At 39.3% G+C, this 21,892-nt stretch overlaps 2 protein-coding genes across 5 annotated transcripts in view; one reads left to right on the forward strand and one right to left on the reverse strand.

Annotated features, from left to right (window-relative positions):
- The window catches only part of PHYHIPL (phytanoyl-CoA 2-hydroxylase interacting protein like), an 81,126-nt gene extending 66,325 nt beyond the window's left edge, over positions 1-14,801 (forward strand). For all 4 annotated transcript variants that reach the window (XM_080402741.1, XM_080402742.1, XM_080402740.1 and 1 more), the window contains exons 2-5: positions 3,298-3,494; positions 8,564-8,738; positions 9,701-9,818; positions 13,263-14,801. In XM_080402741.1, coding sequence (XP_080258867.1) covers positions 3,330-3,494; positions 8,564-8,738; positions 9,701-9,818; positions 13,263-13,797 — 993 coding nt within the window. In that variant the 5' untranslated portion in view covers positions 3,298-3,329 and the 3' untranslated portion in view covers positions 13,798-14,801. The remainder of the gene's footprint in view (positions 1-3,297; positions 3,495-8,563; positions 8,739-9,700; positions 9,819-13,262) is intronic.
- A 4-nt stretch (positions 14,802-14,805) lies between these two features.
- Positions 14,806-21,892, reverse strand: part of FAM13C (family with sequence similarity 13 member C) — a 135,858-nt gene continuing 128,771 nt past the window's right edge. Inside the window, exons 18-21 of the mRNA XM_080402722.1 lie at positions 20,107-20,202; positions 18,684-18,883; positions 17,066-17,167; positions 14,806-16,270 (exon numbers count right to left, since the gene is read on the reverse strand). Coding sequence (XP_080258848.1) covers positions 16,147-16,270; positions 17,066-17,167; positions 18,684-18,883; positions 20,107-20,202 — 522 coding nt within the window. The 3' untranslated portion in view covers positions 14,806-16,146. The remainder of the gene's footprint in view (positions 16,271-17,065; positions 17,168-18,683; positions 18,884-20,106; positions 20,203-21,892) is intronic.

The following is a 21,892-nucleotide window of genomic DNA, read 5'->3' on the forward strand; positions in this document are numbered from 1 at the left end:
TAATCTGTTGTAGCAGCCAGCATTTTTAAGTGGTTTGGTTGACAATATTATCAGACCCTAGCTGAACCCCTGCTTTAACAGCAGATAGTAGTATTTTCTTAAACACTGGGCATCCATGTTTAGATCAAAGTTACACTTCTTTGGGTAAGCTGTTGAAAATTCTGCCTATTTTTGCCTTATATTTATTTATTTATTTATTTACTATTTATATTTTAATTAATTATTTGTTTAATTTAAAAATTGTAATTAATTAATAAATAAAAATATAGTAGTTGTAATGCTTTTATAATATTAATAAACTCTAGTGGAAATGTTCCACGTTATGTAGTTGTTACAAGTGATGTGCATACGTTACCACACTGGATAGGATATTCTCACTCTCCTGTGCTATCCCGTCACCTTCATTTCTTTCTAGTTAATTAGGGTGCAGTGATGTTAAGCACTGTAGCTCACACTTTTATGTTATATTCCAGTACATCTCTGAACAAAATGCTGTTCCTAACGTTGAAGAGGACTAGTTTTTGCAGGACCCAGATTCTGAGTTAGAGCATATGCTTTACAAGGGAATGCTTTTTCATAATTTCTTGGTGGTCTGAATGCTAGGGTGTCTGCTCTGCGGGCAAAGCTGGTCACCTGCATGCTTGGTTCTTAGGATCAGTCAAACCTAAGAGAGCAAGAGCATGTTTTTCATGCTCTGTCCCTTTTTCCTTTGTTCCCATGCAATGGCACACCGATTGCTATTCAAAAGCCACCATTTACCAATACTCACTGAATCCTCCTCCTCTGTTTAATACCGTGTATCATTCCTGCTACTGCGGGAAACTGGAGTGTTGCTTGCTAGTCATGACTGTGAGGTATTTTACTTTTTTGTTTCATATACTGTTTGTATTTCAAAATCTGTAAACTGATTTTTTTTCTACTCTCAAAGAGCTTTAAAGATTTCAGAAAAGTGTTTATTTTGGATTTTGTTCCATCATAAAAGAAAGGATAGCTTAGCACTTTAGTAAAGCAGGTGGTTTCTTTTCCTCAGACTTACATTAAAATGTCGCTAAAATTACCTGGAGATTTTCTGCTAGACATTTAGCTAAACCATTTGTTCACTTCTCAAGCAAAGAAATTAACAGGATCATGAGCCCAGACATCTGAAGAGGTATGCCAGACATTATTTCCAAGAATTGTATAAAAAAAAATGCCCCTTTACAGAAGCACTTTTGCTCTTTGGCTGTCATCCATGTGCTCCAAAACCTTTTCTCACCTCTGTTACTTTTTGTCAATGGTCAATACTGCTTTGCAGATGTCTTATGCTTAGGCCCATAGGTATGGAGTATAGAAACTCACTTTTGAAGCAAAGAAGTTGCACATTAATGTATTGTGGATATATATGGTTTGGATTTCCTGACTGCATGTCTGTTCAGGTCTTTATTCATTTATCCAGTATGCTGAGATCCAAGTCCATCCAGATCTGCAGGTCTGAGAACCTCAGAAACATTACTGCTTAAGCACAGAGCCTCATGTCTGGAAGAGCGATCGTATGTAGCCTTTTCAGCGTACCTGGTAGAGCTTTCAGTCATTTTTGAAAAACAAAATGCTTACAAAAGAAAGCAATGCCATTTTCTCCCTGCTGGCTTTCTGAAATCTCATGTTGGGAAAAGCACTTACCATGTATTTCATATGAAGAGAAAGCTGTCAGCAATGACTGGTTTTTCCGAGTCTACTGCAGGCAGTTTAGCTGTTGACAATGTCATTGTGGATGGCACAGAGTAGGACTTTGAGCAAGACCACACACTATCTGACTTTGATATTAGTTGGAAAGTGGGGTGGGGGTGGGTGGAAAAATAAGTGGGATGTTTGAAGGGGAGACAACCTGTTGGATGCAAGCTCATAAGATGGAACAAAAGTAGAAAATGTTCTATTTGGTTCTTAAAACCATCAGTAAAATTGCTTTTTTCAGAATACTAGCTGGAAATGTATGGATTTCATGGACTCTGTGATTGAATTTCACATATCCATGAGGAGAATTTTGAACAATCAGGCCAGCCTTAATATTCCTGCATTGAGGTGTTGGTATAATTCTGTGACAGCGTATGTTGAGAGGTGGAAATGTCCTTAATGTTTTCCAAGTCAAATGTATTATTATTACTGACTAGACTCACCTTTTGGGTCCAGTTTTTTATCAGTTTTGATGGAAGTATAAATACTATCTTTTTGTATCATTAGATGTGACTGAAAATAATTCTGACAATGTGTTGTCTCGCATCTTTGCATGAGTTTCCTATCTTCCTCATCTGGATGGAATTTGGGAGCTTTCCTCTCTTTTTTTACACAGATATTAGCCTTGTTTTTCTCCTTTGTTTCTTTATATTCTCACCTGTGTTTGATTTTTTTTTTTTTAATGCTCTGTTTCTTTACTCCTTTTCTTACACAATCTCTATTTTTTCATTTTTACTTATTTTTCTCATCTTTCTGTTGTGGTTTTTTTGTTTGTTTGGGTTTTTTTGGGGGGGTGGGTTTGTTTGCTTTTGACTTTTGTCTTAGGTAGTGCAGGATCACCTAATGTTTCTGAATTTTACTGATCATGGAATGCTCTGCTACAAGGTTGCCTTGGGAACTAAGGGAAGACCTAATTTTAGAACCCGCAATGGTTTTTGGGGTCAATGGTCATTTGCTCATCTACCATATGCACTTAGAAATTAGAAAAAACTTGCCAAGAAAACTGCAGGGTCTCAACTGGGCAAATAGAATAGAGAGAATAAAGATCAGAAAATGAAATTGGTGTATATGGCCCTTTTACTGAGCTCAACAAAGTGATCACTGTTAATTGTTTCATTGTGAAGACAGCTTTTTATATATGTATATACATATGTGTATGTACTTATACCATCTTTAAACCTTGAAGAGACTGGTTTCACTTTGTGCCTGAAAAATGGGTTTAGGAAGAATACTATTTCTATGTGTATTTATTTCAGTGATAGTTAACCAATGTGTTAACTGTAGACATTGCTGGCATCTCAACTAAACATTGTAGCACCAGACAGCTTCAGATGTTTCTTATTCTCGAACTGCAGCTGCACACACTTGGGATGAGTCTAGTGCTTATTCATGTGCGGAGTTTCATCCCTTTCCAATATTTCCCATCGCTGACATCGACACTTGCATAACTGTACCTCATAGTTGCTTCTCAGTACCACCTGTGAATCTTTGTGAAAGGCTGTTTGGAGGTGTGATTGTATTGGAGCACAGAAAAAGGGTATCTAATAGGTCTTTAACTGCATGAATCTTGCTTATTTTTTTATGCAGGGAATAAATCACAAGATAGTGGGATTGCAGAGATGGAGGAACTTCCAGTCCCACACAACATCAAAATAAGTAACATCACATGTGATTCCTTCAAGATTTCTTGGGACATGGATTCTAAATCCAAGGACCGCATTACTCACTACTTCATTGATCTCAACAAGAAAGAAAACAAGAATTCCAACAAATTTAAACACAAGGTAATTTTCCTTTAAAAATCAAGATGGAAATACTTGATTTTAAATAGATGAATCTCAGTGTTTTATTCTCCTTTCAAAAGCAGACCATGGGAAATAGGTATTGGACTTCCAGCAAAGGCAGGTTTTGATTAATCTGATTGACTGACTCTTTTTTAAAAAAAAAAAACAAACCATGGAATACCTTCTCTGGCTCTAGCCTATGTGCATGCACACACAAGTTCATTTGTTTCATGGAGAACTGCACATAACCTTTACTATTTCATTTGAAAACAGTTTGGAACCTGCACAATGTATTGCCAGACAGACATTTTTATTCCTGACTAGCTCTAAATCATTATTTAAACAATTCATGTATTCTGTGCCTGTCCTTGTTCAGTGACAGACTCATGAAAACAACACATGTCATTTCAACAGAAGAGTCACAAATTCTAATGCACTTCTAGGAAGGCTTCCAGCAATTTTATTTTGCAGCGTTCAGCACTGTGACCTGAATATTCATCTGGCCTCTTTCTTCAAGCCACTGATGCAGGGACATACTGAATGCATTGCGGAATCTGTACTTACCAAATCCAGCAAAATTTGCTTTGACCTCAGAACAGTTGAAATACCCAGATGTCTAGGGAAACGTGGAATGAGATAGAAGATTAAACAACACAATCACCCGCCAACTTAAAACCAATGTTGCCAGTACCTCTAAAAGATAAGGTTTGCCAAGGTACAAATAACCAACCAGACAAGTATGAGAGCTCTAATTCTTTCAACACCTAGATTACTATTGGTTTATAAATCAGTGGGATAACCAGGAAATATTCCCACCAATAACTAGAAAATATTTCCACAAATTTCTCTGAGTCTTTTTATTGTGAGGCTATTTTTCCTGTGAATTCTGTTAATAGCAGGTGTATAATTTTCACATTTCTTTTTTTTTTTTTTTTTTAATGTGGTTGGAAATAACACATGCATTAAGTTTAATGAACAATCACTTAATACTGCTTGAAATTGAGAATTTTACATATTTGGCCAAGATGTTGCAATTGCTAGGAGCCAGCATGGGAAGCACTACAAACTTTAATGTTAGCACTATAAGATTTAATAGGAATTTATTATGCCCCATTTTTAATTGTAATAGCAAATAAAGTAGAATATATTTGATTTTTTCTTACTGTTATTACTTTTGGACTGACAACATTTGAATTTGATTTCCCATTTTATACTGCAGGAATGAGTATACCCTCTAATAGAAATGCTTACTGGGATGGATTCTTTTTTAATTTCTTTCATTTTATGAATCTGCATATTTTTTCATTCATGTTCAAACTGGAGTAAAGTTGTAAAATTTGTTTTTGTGAAAGATGGAGCCACCCTAACAGATGAAACACTATGTATACTTCAAAATCTATATCCCCGTGATGAGACAAGTATTAAAATGGAGAGAAAAAGGGATATTGGTAGGGTAATAAAGCTAGGCTATTAGATTTATTTTGTGTTTCTCAGCAATTCCATAGCTTTTTACTGTGATAAAGTGTTTAGCCAAAGGAGAGGTAATTGGTTTTGTAAGAACAGGAGATTAAATTCCATCATTTAAAATTATGAGTAAGTTGGATATTTTGTCAGAATTAAATTAAAATTTCATGGTACTAGTTGTGTTAGTGACTTGGTAAAACTTTTTTGGGGGAGAGGGTTGCTTTTTTTCCCTGGCCAGAATGGTGGAAATCCAGACAGCAGACAGGGTGAGGAAGAGAACTCTGCAGACTGAATGCTCTACAGCTATCCATGCCAGAGCACATACGTGTTTGCTTTCATGCATCTTTAGTGCTAAGTAATTTTTAACAGGCTTCCTAAAATCAGCTTTTTTGAGAAATTAAAAACTGCTCAAGTTCCAAATTTGCCCTAACCCTAGTATGGTTGGAGACAAGCATCCTTCCTCCCTATGACGTTAGTTATAGTAGTTTCACGGCTGAAGCTCAGCAGCACACCCGCTGTGTAGGGAGCTGATAAACTGGCAGCTGCAGCACCAGGGACCAGAATCCGGAGGGAAATAAATCAGCCCTCACCCATCCATTGCCTTCATAACAAAGCTATTGTATAAAGATGGAAGATATCACTGCCCCTTTTCCTAGCAGAGCTGTTTAGAAAGAAAAGAGTGAGACATACCACTTAGTTCTAAAAAAGAGCATTGGGACTTACTCTCAGGAGTCATCCAGCAGTCAGGCTGTGGAAGGAGACAGGCATCTTCGGGGGGGGGGGGGGGGGGGGGGGGGGGCGGGGGGAATAATCATTCTTACTTAATTTACAGGTAGGGTAAATCATTGTCTGCAAGTTCGTGTCTCTCTCACAGTGACAGGCCCAGATGACCAGCTTAAACTATTTTCTAACCTGCAGAGAGTTAGTGTTAAGTCTCAGTTTGCTCACGTGGCTGTGAGCAAGTGACTTGGGTTATAGACCTAACCTGACAGATAGATGCTGTCCCTCAGGAAAGGGGCCTGCTTGCTTCCTTGTGTGCCCAGGAGACCATACATGAATGATCCATCCTTTCAATACTTCAGCATATTTAGGGTGCGTATGGTTTTATTATTTATGACTATTGTCATCATATCTGCGAAGGAGGAGGATTGCATTGGTACTAGTATGTAAAGACTAGAATTCTAATAAAACTGTCTTTTCCTTAATGCAGTTTGGGTATCTTCCCACTTTTTAAAGATATAGTAGTATGATTATTCCCTTGTAATAGGAAATGAGGCTTAGATATTTAGCAAAACTAGGAATGGAGCTTGGGTGTGCTGAGTTCCCATGATGTGTCCTATGAGCAGACCTGGCAAAGGGAAGGATAAGATGAAACGGGAGAAAGCTGAAAATTGAAAGGTGCTTCTTTGGCAAGAAAAAGGGACTGCAAAGGATGCATCTTTCCCCAAAAAGGAGAGAGGTAGTGTGACTTGTGTACCTTGCTGCTTAGTTATTCAGTGTTTCCAGGTTGTTCCTTGAAATTATTGCTGTCTAGGTACCTTTAGAATTATCTGGTGGGTGCTGGCAGTGGAGCAGCCATCTGCCGCCCCAGAATCCTGGTGGTCCTCAAGCTGGCATATAACCTCCTTTGTGCTTTTTGGGGGGCTCAGCCAGGAGTGAGAGCTGAGCAGAACAGAGAAGAAAAGAAATGGAGAATCCCCAGAGAAATTTCAACCTTAACATTTGGACATTTTTTTCCCAAGGTCAGGCCTTAAGGAAAAATGAAGTGTTTGCTTAGTAAAAGAACAGATTAGAGTTATGAAAAGCATCATATCTGCCCCTCCTCCCCAGCTGTACAAGAGATAAACCCCTCTATTTAGTGTGGGTTTGGGTAGTCTGCCCCGTTTTTTGGTACGGTTAGGAGAGTTTCCTGATACACAGCCCAAAGGTGAGGCTTTGGCGCACGAGGGCAATGAGGCTTTTAATGTTACATGAAAACTGGCAAAATTAATGGGGCAAACCCCAGCACCGGGTTATGGGCACAGAGGGCTGAGCGGGTGGAGACAGTTGTTACCCTTTGGAAAGGAAAGGTGACAGCAACAGTAACGGTTGTGACTGCACCAGCTGCTGGCTGTGTTAGCAGTAGCAAGTGCAGTCCCGTGGGATGTCTTTGCGATATAGTTCCAGGGTGGTAGCTTAAATGCTATTTGGGGTTTCTTTTTTGTTGTTTATTGTTATTTTTCTCTATCTCTTATATGTTATTTATGTCAGAGTGCACAACTGAATTCTTTACAGAGAAAGTTTTCTTCCAACTGTTATTTGATTTAAATGAGAATTAGCAAAAAAGAAATCATGACAACAAATTCTTACCCTTGATTATCAGTCAATCACATTTCAGTTCTTGTAATATCACAAGCTGCTAATTTTACAGTTGCATAATACAGAAGCTTAAGAATATTTTTGGTGATAGAAAAAAAAAGAGAAGATACTTTCGCATAATAGAAGACAAGTGAAAAAAAAAACCAAACCTTTCAGGTCTTGCTTACAGATCATGAAAAGAAAATGTCTCTTTTCTATTTCTGTTTTCCTTAAGGGACTGCTGTGGTAGTATTTCTAGGTGGATGACTATGGACAAGTATTTATGGGTGGACAGCTATGGATGTTACCTAAAGTGCACTTTTCAGATGGCAGCCATCTTACTATTCTGTGATTGCTGATATATATTCAAAAGTAAATCTCTCTCTCACTATCACAGCTCCTCAGGTACACCATGCAGGGAACCATTCCACTCCACTGTGAGACCTTTCACCCAAAGTTCTAGCATAAACTGTCCGGTTCTTCAATTTTGTCTTCCCCTTTGCAGCATAAACTGTCCAGTTCTTCAATTTTGTCTTCCCCTTGCAGCCTTTGGTACTGTAGAAACTAGGTATTTCAACAACGACAAGCAGCTGTTCATCTTTGTTGCACTATGGTGTGATACAATGGAAGAGCACAACAGAGTATCTGGAACGGTGGCAGGGTGGGAAGCAAGAGGTGCAATGACAGGCACAAACTATCTAGCTGTATGTTTGGCTTGTTCTGGCCCTTTCTGTACAGAAGGGTATTTTGATGCATTTAAAACACACAAAGTGACTCTGCAATGTGTTTAATTATCGCTGTTTGGTTTGGAAGGTATCAACAGCAATATAGGTGGACTGATCAGTGACAGGAGAAATTTGGTTACGCTGACTGAAAGAAAACAATGGCAATGAGAGCACAAGAAGTTCTTAAAGATATTCTTGTGCTCAGTAGCTTGTCTTTCTTTGTTTGCATACTTCAGCACAAATGCCTTTGGTCTGAATTGTATAATTGGCCTATATATAATAATATCAGTCTATAGTCACTTGGAACCATTAATAAACTCATACATGCAAGTTATCATCGTTGCTCTTAGAGCAAACCTTAGACCGTTGTCCTCGGCCACTCTATTTAACTTTGCTGCACCAATGAATTGTGAGAACTAAGGTTTACACAGAAGAGCCAGGGTTTGGGGATTACATTGCAAAAAGAACGAGGGAAGGGGTGGTGGATTGGTTTGCTTGCACTGCTGACTTGTGTGTTGTTTTTTTGTCTTTGTTTTCCATCAGGATGTACCCACTAAACTGGTGGCCAAAGCTGTTCCCTTGCCTATGACAGTCCGCGGGCACTGGTTCTTGAGCCCAAGAACAGAATACACGGTAGCAGTGCAGACGGCATCAAAGCAAGTTGATGGCGATTATGTTGTTTCTGAGTGGAGTGAAATCATCGAGTTTTGCACAGCAGGTAATATTGCTGAGGAAACACGCACCGCAGGGTGTATGCAATTAATGCTAGCTTTGCTGCCCCGGTGGGTTAGCCATCCACCAGCGCCAAGCAGGCTAAGGGGGTTGTAATAGTCAAACCCAGAAATGTGAATTCTAACTTTATGCTGTGTGTGTGCTCGGGTTTGGCGTGTTGAGAGGCAGCTGGACTGCCCCTATGTTCCGCAATAACTTAGCTGCCCCACAGTGCTGTGCCTGGCACCACTGCTTGTCCCACGCTAGGGAAGGAGACCGGTGAACCAAAATGGGGCAGGACCACTTGTGGACCTGCTGCTGGCTACTAGCAGCTGTGGAGAAAAGACAGCGTGGCAGCTGCCTAAGAGACAGCTTGTTTAAGACATTCTGCTGCTCTCCCTTCTCTGCATGCTGCAAAGCCTGAGCACTACCAACACCCTGTCTTGAGGATCGATTTAGCCTGTCATTGACTTATAAGTCTCTTCCTTGGTGCTTGTGTGCTTGCTTGTGTGAAAGCTGAGCGCTGAAGCGAGCTCTCTATAAATCCCATGTTGGTTGAGATGCCATTTGGGCTGGGTCCTAAGCAAAATTTTTTTAGTTATGTGAATTTGTTATTGACTTGCAACCAGGTACATTGTAGCAAACAATTTATCAAATGACATACGCCAGAGGGCAGTTCTCGGTTCCTCTGCAGTCAGGTAACCAGCGCTAACACAGCAAACCCTGAGCTGAAAGGCGCTGTAGGCTTGCAGAGTGTTCGCGGGGAGAATCAGGCATGTATATTCCTGCCGTTCTTCTGTCACCACTGTTGGAAACTGCTGTTGGACTAGTTTCTGTATCGTTACTGCTTGATGTGAGGTATGTTACCACACCCTGGTCCAATTTGAAGTCTGCGTGTCTGTGTAGCTTTTGGAGAACATTGTGGTTTTTTCCTTCCCCCCGTACTAGCAGATTGTCCTTTCTTTCCAGATTATTCAAAAGTTCACCTAACACAGCTATTGGAAAAAGCTGAAGTGATTGCAGGCCGTATGCTTAAACTGTCTGTTTTTTATCGGAATCAGCACAAAGAATACTTTGACTACATCAGGTAAGAAAGTAAACATATGCAAAATTGTTGGGCAAATTAAGGGAGTAGTGAAAATAAGTAAATGGAGGCAGCTGTTCTAAAGTTAGAGCATAATGTCTGCATGCTTCATTGCCAGTTCAGAAGAAGGGATGAAATAAAGTATAACCCATTTCTTCCACCTTGCTTAACGCAGCACTTCCACTAGGTAATATAAGTTTGTGTTTTGAAGCAGAAACTGAAGTACCAACAGGGTCTTCAGCCTGATTAAGTTGTCTGTTATCATAACAGAGTGTTTACTAGCCAAATACTTCTATTATACTAAGAATATCAGAGTGAGACATCTAATAGTAGGGTTGCACAACTGTGTGCATGGGCAGTTGCCTGCATTTGAGAGTTCCATCTCAAGTATTTGCTCTCCACATACAACCACCCCATTTCTTTGCCCAAATGTAGTACCGGGGCTCTGCAATCCAAACGTTAATTCACAGAACATGTGCGGAGGGAGAGGGAATGATGTTTAGACAGTTCTTGTAGAACTTCTTGCCCTGTGCTTCGGTTGGAATGAGTCAATTGGGATAGCGGGAGATAGGTTCCTTATTCCTGTCAGAGACCCCACGTGCCTCTGCACACGCAACCAGAAGTGTCATTAAAATAGAAAAGACGACTTTTCAAGAGAAGGAGTCAAAGCTCATGTACTGACTGAGCAGGAGCAGTCACCGTGCAGAGCTAACCTTCCACCGTTAGAAGAACATGGATGAGAGGTAAGTAGTGCGTCGCCACCTACTCCAGCACTATGTCAGAAGGGCGGCAGCACTGACTGTGCTGCTTTAACATGCACTGAGAGATGGGGCTGCTTCCCGTTTTATGTGGGTGGCACGCTAGTACCTGTCTAGAACTGAGTTTCTTAAAACTGGTGGGAAAAAAAAAAAAAAAAATACGAGAGGAAATCCAACGCCAAAGAGCAGACTCCACCACCCTTGGAAACATTCCCACTTTGTAGTCCTCAATTACAGGAGCGTCATGTATATTCCAGAGCATGGGGTTTGCTCTTTCCCTTCTGTGTTTTGGAAGAATTATTTTATTGCTCATAGTGACAAAACCACAAAACTCGATGGAAGCAGAGAATTAATTACACTTGTTGTGGCTCTTTGAGGACCTTGTAAATCTCTACTGCCATCATACATGAGATGCCACAGGAGGGAAATGCCTGGGGTGGTTCTAACGCTCGTATAGCCCTGTTTTCAGCTATGTAAACATAGTGCTACCTGCCTTTGTGTTCATAGAGCTTTGAAAATTGCCACTGAGGTGCATTTATAGCTGTGGGTTTGGCCGTGTTCTGCCAAATATGACTTTAATTGATTGCACTTATCTTTTCCCCTCCCTCCTGTTACGTTCTTTCTTGATTCAATACAAATAGAGACAAGATTGTTTTCCCCTCTGTAATGAGTTAGAGACAAAAAGCTGTGTTTTACCGGGTCTGTATGAAGCTAGAATACCTGTAACTGGCTGATCAGAAAAGTACTAATATAGTCGCAAGGGAATTCCTTCCACAATACACACTTCTGAATGTTTTGTTAAAACCCTAACTACATGTACCTTTTAGGAAAAATTCCTTGTCATAGCATGCCTGCCAACAGCCTTTCTGGTGTCATAACTAGGAAACAAGCTTGGAAAACCTTACAGAGTAGCTCTAGGAGCACTGATAAACCAGCAACTGCCACGGTGCTAAAGCAACAACTCCTAAATGCAGGGTTTGAAGTGTGAGCTTGTAAGTAGTGTTCACGTCCCTACTGCTTGCCTTGGCTGGGAGCAGCTCGAACCCCTGGGACGAGTGACCTAGCTGGCCACTGGATGTCAGTATCTTGCCACGGAAATGGGACTGCAAGAAGCCTTGCTTTCTAGGTTGCAGAGGATATTCAAGCTGTCTGATTTTCCTCCCTAGTAATCGCATCAGTCATAAAATACCAATTGTACCCCCCACTCCAGTCGATGTCTTGTGAAACTATGTAGTATTTGAATGGCTCACCAAACTTTTGAAATTCATCTTAGAGTCAAGTTAAATTATACTGCTGAGGAGATTAGACATAATGAAAAAAATTACAGTTGGAGACATTACTGAGTTGATTTAGAGCTGTTTTGTATGTATACATTGAATTTGTTTGCTTTGACTGCTACCTCCTGCTTTAACCAAGTAAAAACTTCTCCCACACAACACCTGGAGGTGTTGCAATAAGTTAAAAGCAGAGCAAGAATAATCTTTCTTGGCTAGTTTCCCCTCTCCTTTAAAAAAATAAAAGATGAAAGAAGGGGAAAAAAATGAAAAAATAATAAAAGTAAAATAAAAGGAGAAGGTAAGATCTCCAGCCTCCTGCGGTTTTCATCTGTCGGTGTGTATAAAGGCATTTTTTAAGTGTGCCTAGTAAATCTGTTGTTTTGCGGGACTTACCAGAAAAGGAAATATTCCCTTTTCTATCACATGGCTGCAGGTGCAGACAGCACCAAAGCCATTCCTATGGCACTTCCAGGTGTGGGGAACGTTCTGCTATACATAAAAAGTTCAGGTGCTAAGTAAGATTAGATTGGGTGTTTCGGACTGTTCTCCTAAATCTAGCAGCCTAATGCTGCTGAGTGCAATTTGGGATTTAGGGTTTTAAAAATTCACTTATTACATTGAATGTTTCTTTTCACTGGAGCCAAATTGAGCTCAGCTTGCAAAATAATAATAATTAAAAAAAAAAAAAAAAGTAAAAAAAGAAAAAAAGTCAGTCTTATACATTTTTTCCCATTAGGACTAGTGACTAAAAGTTGGATGCCAACCAAAGTGGAAACTACCCAAATTGCCTAATATTCTGTGCCCAGCTCTGCTCTGATTGAAGTCAGCAGTAGACAAATTAGAGTTGAAATTACCATTTGGGGGGGGAAAAAAAAAAACTATGGCAGACAGTACATTTCTTCCTATAAGCTCTCTGAAAAACATCGTTCAGAAATAACTTTCACTGGCAGTTTTCTACATGAAGTATATACTGCCTGTGCTAAAAATATGCATTAACAAACAGGATATTCAGCACATTGAGACTGACTTGCAATTTTCAACATGTGATTAAACTAAAATGTGTTTATTGTTAGAACTGTAGTGGAAGGCTGAACAATTCAGCTAATTAAAGATATTGGTGGTTTGGGGGCTTTTTTGTTTGCCTGAATATAATGACCACACGTCTCACAGCTGACTGAGAAGCCAGACTGGAAAAGCAGATTTTGCCCTTGAGCAGAAGTTATTCTAGCTCCTTCCGAGTCTGGCGGCTCGGTTTTCTTGGTACTAAGACCATGATGTTAACCACAGTTTTCAGTTTAACTTTTTCCTTTGTGTCCCTTTAGCATTGTTACCAAATAGTGTGAGGTCCTAACTTTCCACTTTGTCTTTTAATATCTGTTACAAAATAAACAATACCAGTCATTCGTTTGTAGAGAGCATCATGGGAATGCTATGCAGCCCTCTGTTAAAGATAACAGTGGCAGCCATGGCTCTCCGATCAGTGGGAAGCTGGAAGGCATCTTCTTTAGCTGCAACACTGAGTTTAACACTGGGAAGCCACCGCAAGATTCACCTTATGGAAGATACAGGTTTGAGATTGCAGCTGAAAAACTCTTCAACCCAAATACTAACTTGTACTTTGGAGACTTCTACTGCATGTACACAGCCTACCACTACGTCATCCTCGTTATTGCCCCTGTTGGATCACCAGGAGACGAATTCTGTAAGCAGCGCCTTCCTCAACTAAATATAAAAGATAACAAATTTCTGACCTGCGATGAAGAAGATGGTGTCATGGTTTACCATCACGCCCAGGATGTTATTTTGGAAGTAATTTACACTGATCCTGTGGATCTCTCCCTCGGCACAGTTGCGGAAATTACTGGTCACCAACTAATGAGCTTGTCTACTGCAAATGCAAAGAAAGATCCCAGCTGCAAGACCTGCAATATCAGTGTTGGACGTTAAAACTTCCTTCATTACTTAGGAACCTTCAAACCTCTGTTGCCCATTTCCATAGTCAGACATTTTTGCCAGAAGCATGCACATGCCGCTGTCACCAAAAGCAAACACAAGTCTTCAAAATCTCCAATAGCATTTTTAGTATTTCTTCTCTCCCTCTTTCCCTTCTGTTCCCCTGATGCTTTAAATGATTAGAAGTCCTGGATTTCTTTCTGGCAACCATTTATACCTAGATGCTGCAAAAATTGTTTTCTGTTTCTTGCCAAACATAACAAAATCCTATATAAACTGCTTTAGCAAAATAAAAATAACGGCTTAGAAATGGTGTTTAAATATGCATTCGTTTTAACTACTGAACAAATACTGGGATAACTCCAAACAGCATGAAAGGTTGTAATTGCAGCATGATTTAAATCTCAGAGCCTAGAAATGTCAGCACTTCCAACGTGTTGTTTGACAGTGTTATTTATGTTATTTATATTAGCTAACTGAAAACAGAAACTGTGTCTCGACATAATAAATATAATAGAAAAATATTTTATTTGTACTGTTGTATAAAATATTATACAATCATATAGAATATATAGATTACATTTTAATATCAATTGTATACATATGTCATGAAATCATTTTCCCTTATCAAAGATGTAGTTTGTAAACTTCAAATAGCTCTGTATCTGTTCCTGTTGCTCTAGATGACTTTAATTAAAACAGATTTATGAAGGAGACCATTTCTGATTCATAAAAGTTGTTATAAATTATTATTCAGTACACTGAAACAACAAACCTCTGAGAAATAAAAAAAATCCTTTTTTAGTGTTCATACTTTTTCCTCCAAACTACTTGAAAATGTGTATGTCTTCAAAAATCATGCTGAGCCATTACATACAATATAAATACAAACGTGGTTGATACATAATAGGTTTTATAAAATGAAAATATTCTTACCAGGATAGAAAACAGGTTCCTTATACTACATGGTCAATACAAAATGACAGTTAAAGCAAAACACTAAACATGATTCAACTTATTCAAGTCCCTTTTTTTTTTTTTCATTCTTTCTTCCATCATGTCTGCCCTAGGTATTTCCCAGAATCCCTGTTCTTCATTTCTAGTACAAAACCCACTGATAATCCATCTGTTAATAGTCCACTTTTCACACAAATGGTCTATCACAAATAGTGAAAAAATCTCCTTAATATTACAAAGTGTGGTGCTCTGAAAGTTAAGAAAGATGCATAATTCAAATGGAAAAATAACTTTTTATAATCTTATTTTCAGTAAACAAGAAGTCTAGCGTTCCTCATCAGATAACTGTAGCACTCAGTTATATACCATGTACTTTATCTATCCAAAATATCTTAGCATAATGCAATAATCTAGTCTTGTTTTAATATATATATGTGGCAAGTTATAACACAAGAAATACTTTGACATTTTACAAAGTGCATGCGTCTAAACGAGCTTTGGTAGTCAGAAAAGCAAATGTTATAGCATCAGGCAAAATAAAGTGCAAAGTTTAATACAGAAATAAAAATTAGCATGTAGTTAATCTATTTACTGAATTTTAAGTACCGTGAGCCAGGTCCTGTGAACCATGTGAAAAGGACAGCAGCCAGTACATTTGTTTTCTCTCTTCCCAGTATCTATTTGGTTTTGCAAACACTTTCTCTTATTTCTAAAAAAGCAATAGTCCCATTTGGCAGTCATGTTCCGTCCTTCTTTTTTTGCATAGGCAGCATCACTTTGCTCTACTCCCAGAATTTTAGACCAAATCTTGGCACTAGTTCTTTGTATGCACCTTTCTTTGAAGCTACTGGAATTAATTGAATAACAACTCCATCTTGAAAGACAGAGTATGTTCATGAGGTTTTCCTTCATTTATTTTAAGCTCATGTTTCTTTTAGTCTAGTGAATTAGCACATTGAGAACTGACATTAATAGTTAAGTACAGTGCATGTTGATTCTGGAAAGAAATGGGTGGTACATTATCATGTACTAAGATGTACTAAAAACCTGGAGAGCATTTCCTCACATTTTTTAAAACTAAGAGCAGGTCAAACTGAGGATCTACAATGCTTCAGTGTCCTTTTAATTTCTAACATTCTCACAGTGCACTTCAAGGCTTTTTCAGAAGGAAAAAATAAATACTATAGTCCACTCACCCGTGCTTAATATTGTTGCATATTGCTGTCCTCTCTCATCCCAGCTAGTGTAATTGGTAAAGTGCATCGAAAATCTCAGTGTGTCAAATAATTGTGCAGCAGACCAAGACCTGTAAAATTACTTCCTCTTTTTCATTACATTTCGTTTGCTCATTTTTTTGCTTGAGAACAATACCACAGCATTGCAACTTCAAATTGTTTTAGAAATATCATGCTTACTGATGAGAACCTCCAAAAGCCTGATTTTGGCTTTTGTGTGCTTGTATTCAGAGTATTCCTCAGCCATTGGCACCCGATCTTCTTTTTGAGGACTCCTGTGAACAGCAGATACAAATGCCATCACTTTTGAGTAAGAGGAAAAAAAGTATTTAAAATTAATTCCCCAGAGACTAATGAGGATTGAGTTGGATAATATTTTTTTCCCCTAATTGTGGGTGACTATTTGACAGGACTAACATGTCTAAGGGAAATGAAATAATGGTATTTAAAATACTGAATTTTCAAATACCAGGTAATTTTCTTTCTCATCAGCTATGCAAGCATAACTACTTCATTCTCAAATATGCAGAACAGTTATTACATAGAGCTTTGAAAACTGTTACCAGAATACTGCATGCCCATATCCTCCATGGTTCTCAGCAAACAAGTTTGCTAAATGAAGGGAGGAGGATAAGCAAGGAGTGAAAAGTAGCCATTATTTATCTATGGGTGAAAGAAACAGTGGCTTCTGGTTTTAAATCCGGCCTTTTAAAAACTGCCTAACTGCCAAGTGTAATCCTGCAGACTGACATCCTCAGGCAGACTCTTTAGCAGCCTCCCTCCCTTCAGCTCAGGAAAAATCCTGTGCTGAGGAGGGGTTTGTACCCATTGCAGGCATGTCCTGGAAGATTCCCCCAATCCAGATGGTCCTCAGGGATGCCCACATCCTGGAGGAACCCAGTAGGGAGGTAGACATCTCCACAGAGACCAGACACCTCCATGGTATCTTCCAGTCCATAGCTGCAGCTTCCTGGGCTTGCTCACCTAAGAGTACCCACTCTAGCAGAAACACACCTGCACAGGAGCCCAAAGGGGAGAAGGAAAGAGCTTTTGTTGAGCTGGTGATTTACCTTCCTGTTTGTTTATAGAATTGTTCCTCAAACTCTCTCAGAGCTTTGCGAAGCCTTTTCTTATCTGCTCTTGTTTCTCTGAGATGTTCAAGCAGAACAGGCCTGTAAAACAGAAACAAGAACATGAAACCCCCATGTGCTTGGAAGTATTGTAAAAGCTGTGGCTTTGCGTAATAAGCAATCTGCTGCAATGGGCCACAGCAGGCACCGACCGCAGTGCCCCCAGCCACTGCACCACATCTCTCCAGCTATGGCTGTATGGGCTGTACCATCACACATCACGAACAACTGTGTTCCTTCCCTTTTACTGGTATTCTCACCCTTCTCATAAAGCGAAGGCAGAGACTCTATGGACAACACAGGAGGAAAAGTTTTCGGGATAGAACCTTGCTAGTGGTCTTAATTCTGTGTGGAATTAATGGAACTGACAGGGCTCAGCATCTCGTAGGAAATGCTTTGCATCTCTGTAACTGAATTAATAAACTGAACATCCAAGCCCTGCTCCTAAAAGCAGCTGTTATCAAACATTATGGTGATGCAGTGGAAGTGCTAATGGTACCCAGAATCAATATTTTTGGGAGTCATGTTTTAGCTGGTACTTGGAGAAAAAGGTGTTTAAGCATATGAAGCTGTTTGGGTGTTTTTTTCCCCATAGTAAAAAATAAAATGCACAGGCATATCTTCACAGCATTTGTGCACCAACTATGGCATATATACTTGAGTTACATAGAAAACCAAGACTTTTTTATTCATTCCCCATTTTGGTAGAGCCTAGTCAACTTCATTTATGCATCTAAGTGCTGCCAATCAAAACGCAGTGAAAAGATACCATCCCATAATCTATGAGAACACATCTGTTCCTGGAGGGCATATTCTTCAAAAAGTTTCATGGCTGAGTGATAACAGCTCATATGCATCTTGAGATCTGTTTTGTCATACAACCTGAAATTCCTAACTACAAATCAGAAGGAGCATTTTACTTTGGTTTTATAATGGAGGGTGGGAGGGTGGTGGTAAGTCTTCTGGGCATCCAGATGCTAATAACTATTCTTATGCAAGGAAGAAATTTATTTTACACATATTCAGTGGCCGCCCATGTGACCATATATTCTGTGAGCCTTCACTCAGCTCACCCATTGCTGTTTTTACGCCTCACATCTCTGGCATTTTTACATCGCTCACAGAGTAAATCCCAGGGCACACACACAGGAGCAGACTGCCCTGCTTCGCTGAATTGTGCTTTGTTTTATGACTGCTTTGTAAGAACACAAGTAGTTAGGTATCTAAAAATTCTGCAGCAACTATCGGTGATCTGTGTATCTTTACTATGCCACTATGTTGTATCTACCATTCTGTATATGTAGTTATTTCTCCTATCTGCTTACATTCCTAAACCCTTCTCTTCATGGACTTGGCACAAAGTTGTTCGAATAAATAGCTCAAACCATAGTGTGCTGCCCAAATAACAAATAACCTTTGCCTCTTTTCTCCTTTATGAAAACATTGAATCTCTTCTTTGGTATAGAATATTCTCATGCAATAAGTATGGATCATGTTTCACTTACAAAGTCTATGTGAAATATTTTAACATTCAAGAAAAAAAAAACCCAGAACTTACATTGTTGCCTCATGTAAATTAGACATAGACAAGGCTGTTTGCCTGAAAACTTTCCTTTCATCCAGAGGTGAAACATATGCAGGCTCAGTCTCCTCCTGAGAGTAACACAGGTGCTCATCAACAGGGAGGCAAGATATTGGACCAGATGATAACTCGTGGGTGCTTTGAGAATGGTCTTCATCTGAGTCTTCCTCCTCCTGCTTGCAAAATATAAAGCATTATTAAATTAGTTGTATACATTACAATACTAACACTTAATAGGATGACAGCATAAAAAAATAGGACTTAATTTCCTGGATGTATTCATTGAAATAGGTTACACATATTGAAAGCTTTACCCAGAGATCATTCTATCTGATCTATCTGAGATCATTCACAAGAGCTCTTGTGGGGCTCACTGAGTTACTGTGTATTGTCCACCAACACTAAACAGGACAGAAACTGGCCCTGCTTCTGAGTATCTCCAGCCAGCAATTTATTTCTGCTTACTAAAACCCCTTTGTAAGTAGCAAAGACTTGAAAAACATTCTGTATTTATGTAAGCAGTGCAGTCTTGCTGGAATTTACACTCCTGTTGTATACCATCTACTGTTTGTGTTATGTCCAGAATTTCCGACCGTAACAAGAGGTTAAGGTAGAGATTTCACATTTTTATAGCTACAAATGTTAACTACCAAACAGTGCTGATGATGTCTTCCTCATGTTCCTTCATACTCAGAAGTAGAGCTTTTGAAACTAAGGCTTAAATATAAAATCTCCATGGAGCAACGTTGATAAGAAGTAACTTCAGGTCAGGAATTTCAGTTAAATGTTTAAACAAAATATTTGTGTGCATGTGTACAAAGATTTACACTGGGATTATTCAAAGAAATCTAAAGCTCCACTGTCATGTAACAAGACAATGGTTCATAATTTTTAAAATCGACATGCTAATTAACTTCCAAATAGCCAGATTCCGCTACTTCTACTCACAGTGAGACCAGTACTGTTACATTACATTGATAAATTATTAAAGTGCTACGAATTATATGTATGTGCTCCATGACCGGTAAAAGCACTGTCAATAAAATATAGACGATAGATATAGTGACAGTATAATGCTTCATGGAAAGAGGCAGGTTTCACTCTGTGCTGCATACATTAGCCATTATAGAAAACTAATGCCAGCCTTTGATCTCTTACCCAGTCACTTGAAGTGACTGCCTCAGAAACTACCGCTGTGTGTTACAACCTCTGGCACGCTTAGAAGTTTAATTTTACAGAGCTTTTGCTCTATTTGAAATATCAACACCCTGTATTAACCAATGAGCAGAATTTTCAAATATCAGTAGTTCTATTGCTGCCAAACTGACATACAGGTACAAATCAACCACAGCATTTAGTATGTTTTCTTGACAGCAGATATGAATTCTTTCCAACTTACAATTGTTGTGATCAAAGATGGCGTTGCGAGAAGTTTCTTGATAATTCTGTATCTGTCGTAAAGAGGTTTCATGAGACTCTTTTCTGGCTTAGCTACCTAAAGAGAAAACATAACAAAATATACTCCTCCAAAAATAAAAAACGATAAATAAATAAATAAATAAATAGATTTCTCATTTGCTCCTGTGAAGCTGAGAAAGGTATTAGATGAGTATGACCTGATGTGTATTTTGCTTCCATAGATACTCCATGGGAACTGTAGTTTAATCGATAAAATTTCTAAGAAGAAAAATAGCAATCTGTTGTCTAATGGAAAATACCCAACGTGGATTTCTCACTTCCTTGAGCCGCACTGCCAAGGCAGAGGGTAAAGTATTCTCTGTCTCTGAAGATGCTAACAGAGTTGTAGGAGTTAAGATATGCTTCTGCTGTGCATTGCATTGATGTCTCACTTCACTGTGATAATAGCAACAGGCTAGCTACGGTAACGCAACACTCTGCCTGCGACAATATACTCAGAGGCCCAGCGGGGAGGAAAGCGCTGAGAATACAGCCTTGCGGCCCCAGCGAGGGAGCTGGCTCCGTGCGGAACTGCTGTGTGCATCCCTCTCTGGAACTGCCTTCCACAATCGGGAATCACTGTCTGTTCATTTAGTTTGCTCTTGCTATTTTATGAGCACTAGGAGCACTGATTCAGAGGAGAATATTATTTTAGATGAGGTATTAAGAGTCTTATCCAGCCACAAATATTTGAAAATTCAAAAATAAACCTTACAGAAACTACCTGTGCAGTAGAAAAACTTCCTGTATTAAGGAAAAAAAAAAACAAAAAAAACAAAAAACAAAAAACAAATCCACAAGAAAAAAATCCCCAAAGCCAGAAAAACAACATGCTCCTCAGTGATAAAATTTCAAAACATAGTCATTTGCAAACTAGTCCACCATCAGCTCTGCTCCTCAACTCACGTGCCTATCAGTCAGCACCCACTGGGAACAATTACAGCATCTTTTGGCGCTGCAGCTGTGCTACTGCATTGGAGCCCGGCTGCACATGCTCAGATGAGTGCACGCACGGCAGGTCTGAAGATCCCGCAGACTGGCTGGCTGTTTGGACAATAGTCCAGAGTTGCTCAGAAACAAACACCTGGTCAGCAGGAGCAACGGTGACAGTAGGCAAATGCAGGTTGATGACACCGCATGCGTCTAGCTGATTGAGTGGCTAGGAACTATTTCCAGGGGCATGCTTCACTGCAGAGTGCAGGGCTTGCCTGTCCCAGCTGGTCCACTTCTCTTCCCTGGTCTTCATGTTGCATTTGATTACAGCACGTAAGAGCTCTAGGAAATGCCAAACAAGCCAGAGTAGATATTTTTTTTGTTTTAAACCTAGTCAGCGCCCAGTCCATCTGACTTTGCTCAGGGCAGTCTGGATAAAGATGGTGCTCCTCCATACTTGTACATCAGCGGGGCAAACATTGTCACCAGCGCTCTCCACTGTGTTTCAAGGCTGCTGAGTCATAATACTGTGAATATGCAGCAGCTTGATAATTTTTTCTGATGAGTTCTCTCATTGTATTTCCAAAAAAGGTTTCTACAATAACTGACATTTTCTAGGACTGAATTTTGCTATTGTTTTAAAAAAACAAAACCCCACAAGAAACCACCAAATTTTTTTGCATAATAGGCTAAATGTCTGATTATTTTCTCAGAAGCCCAGTACATTCCATTCAGATCAACCTTTTGATAGCGCTGTGGTGTGATATTTGTTAAACGACAAGGCACGTCATAGG

The sequence above is a fragment of the Falco punctatus genome (genome assembly GCF_963210335.1).
Source record: "Falco punctatus genome assembly, chromosome: 9".
NCBI lineage: Eukaryota > Metazoa > Chordata > Aves > Falconiformes > Falconidae > Falco > Falco punctatus.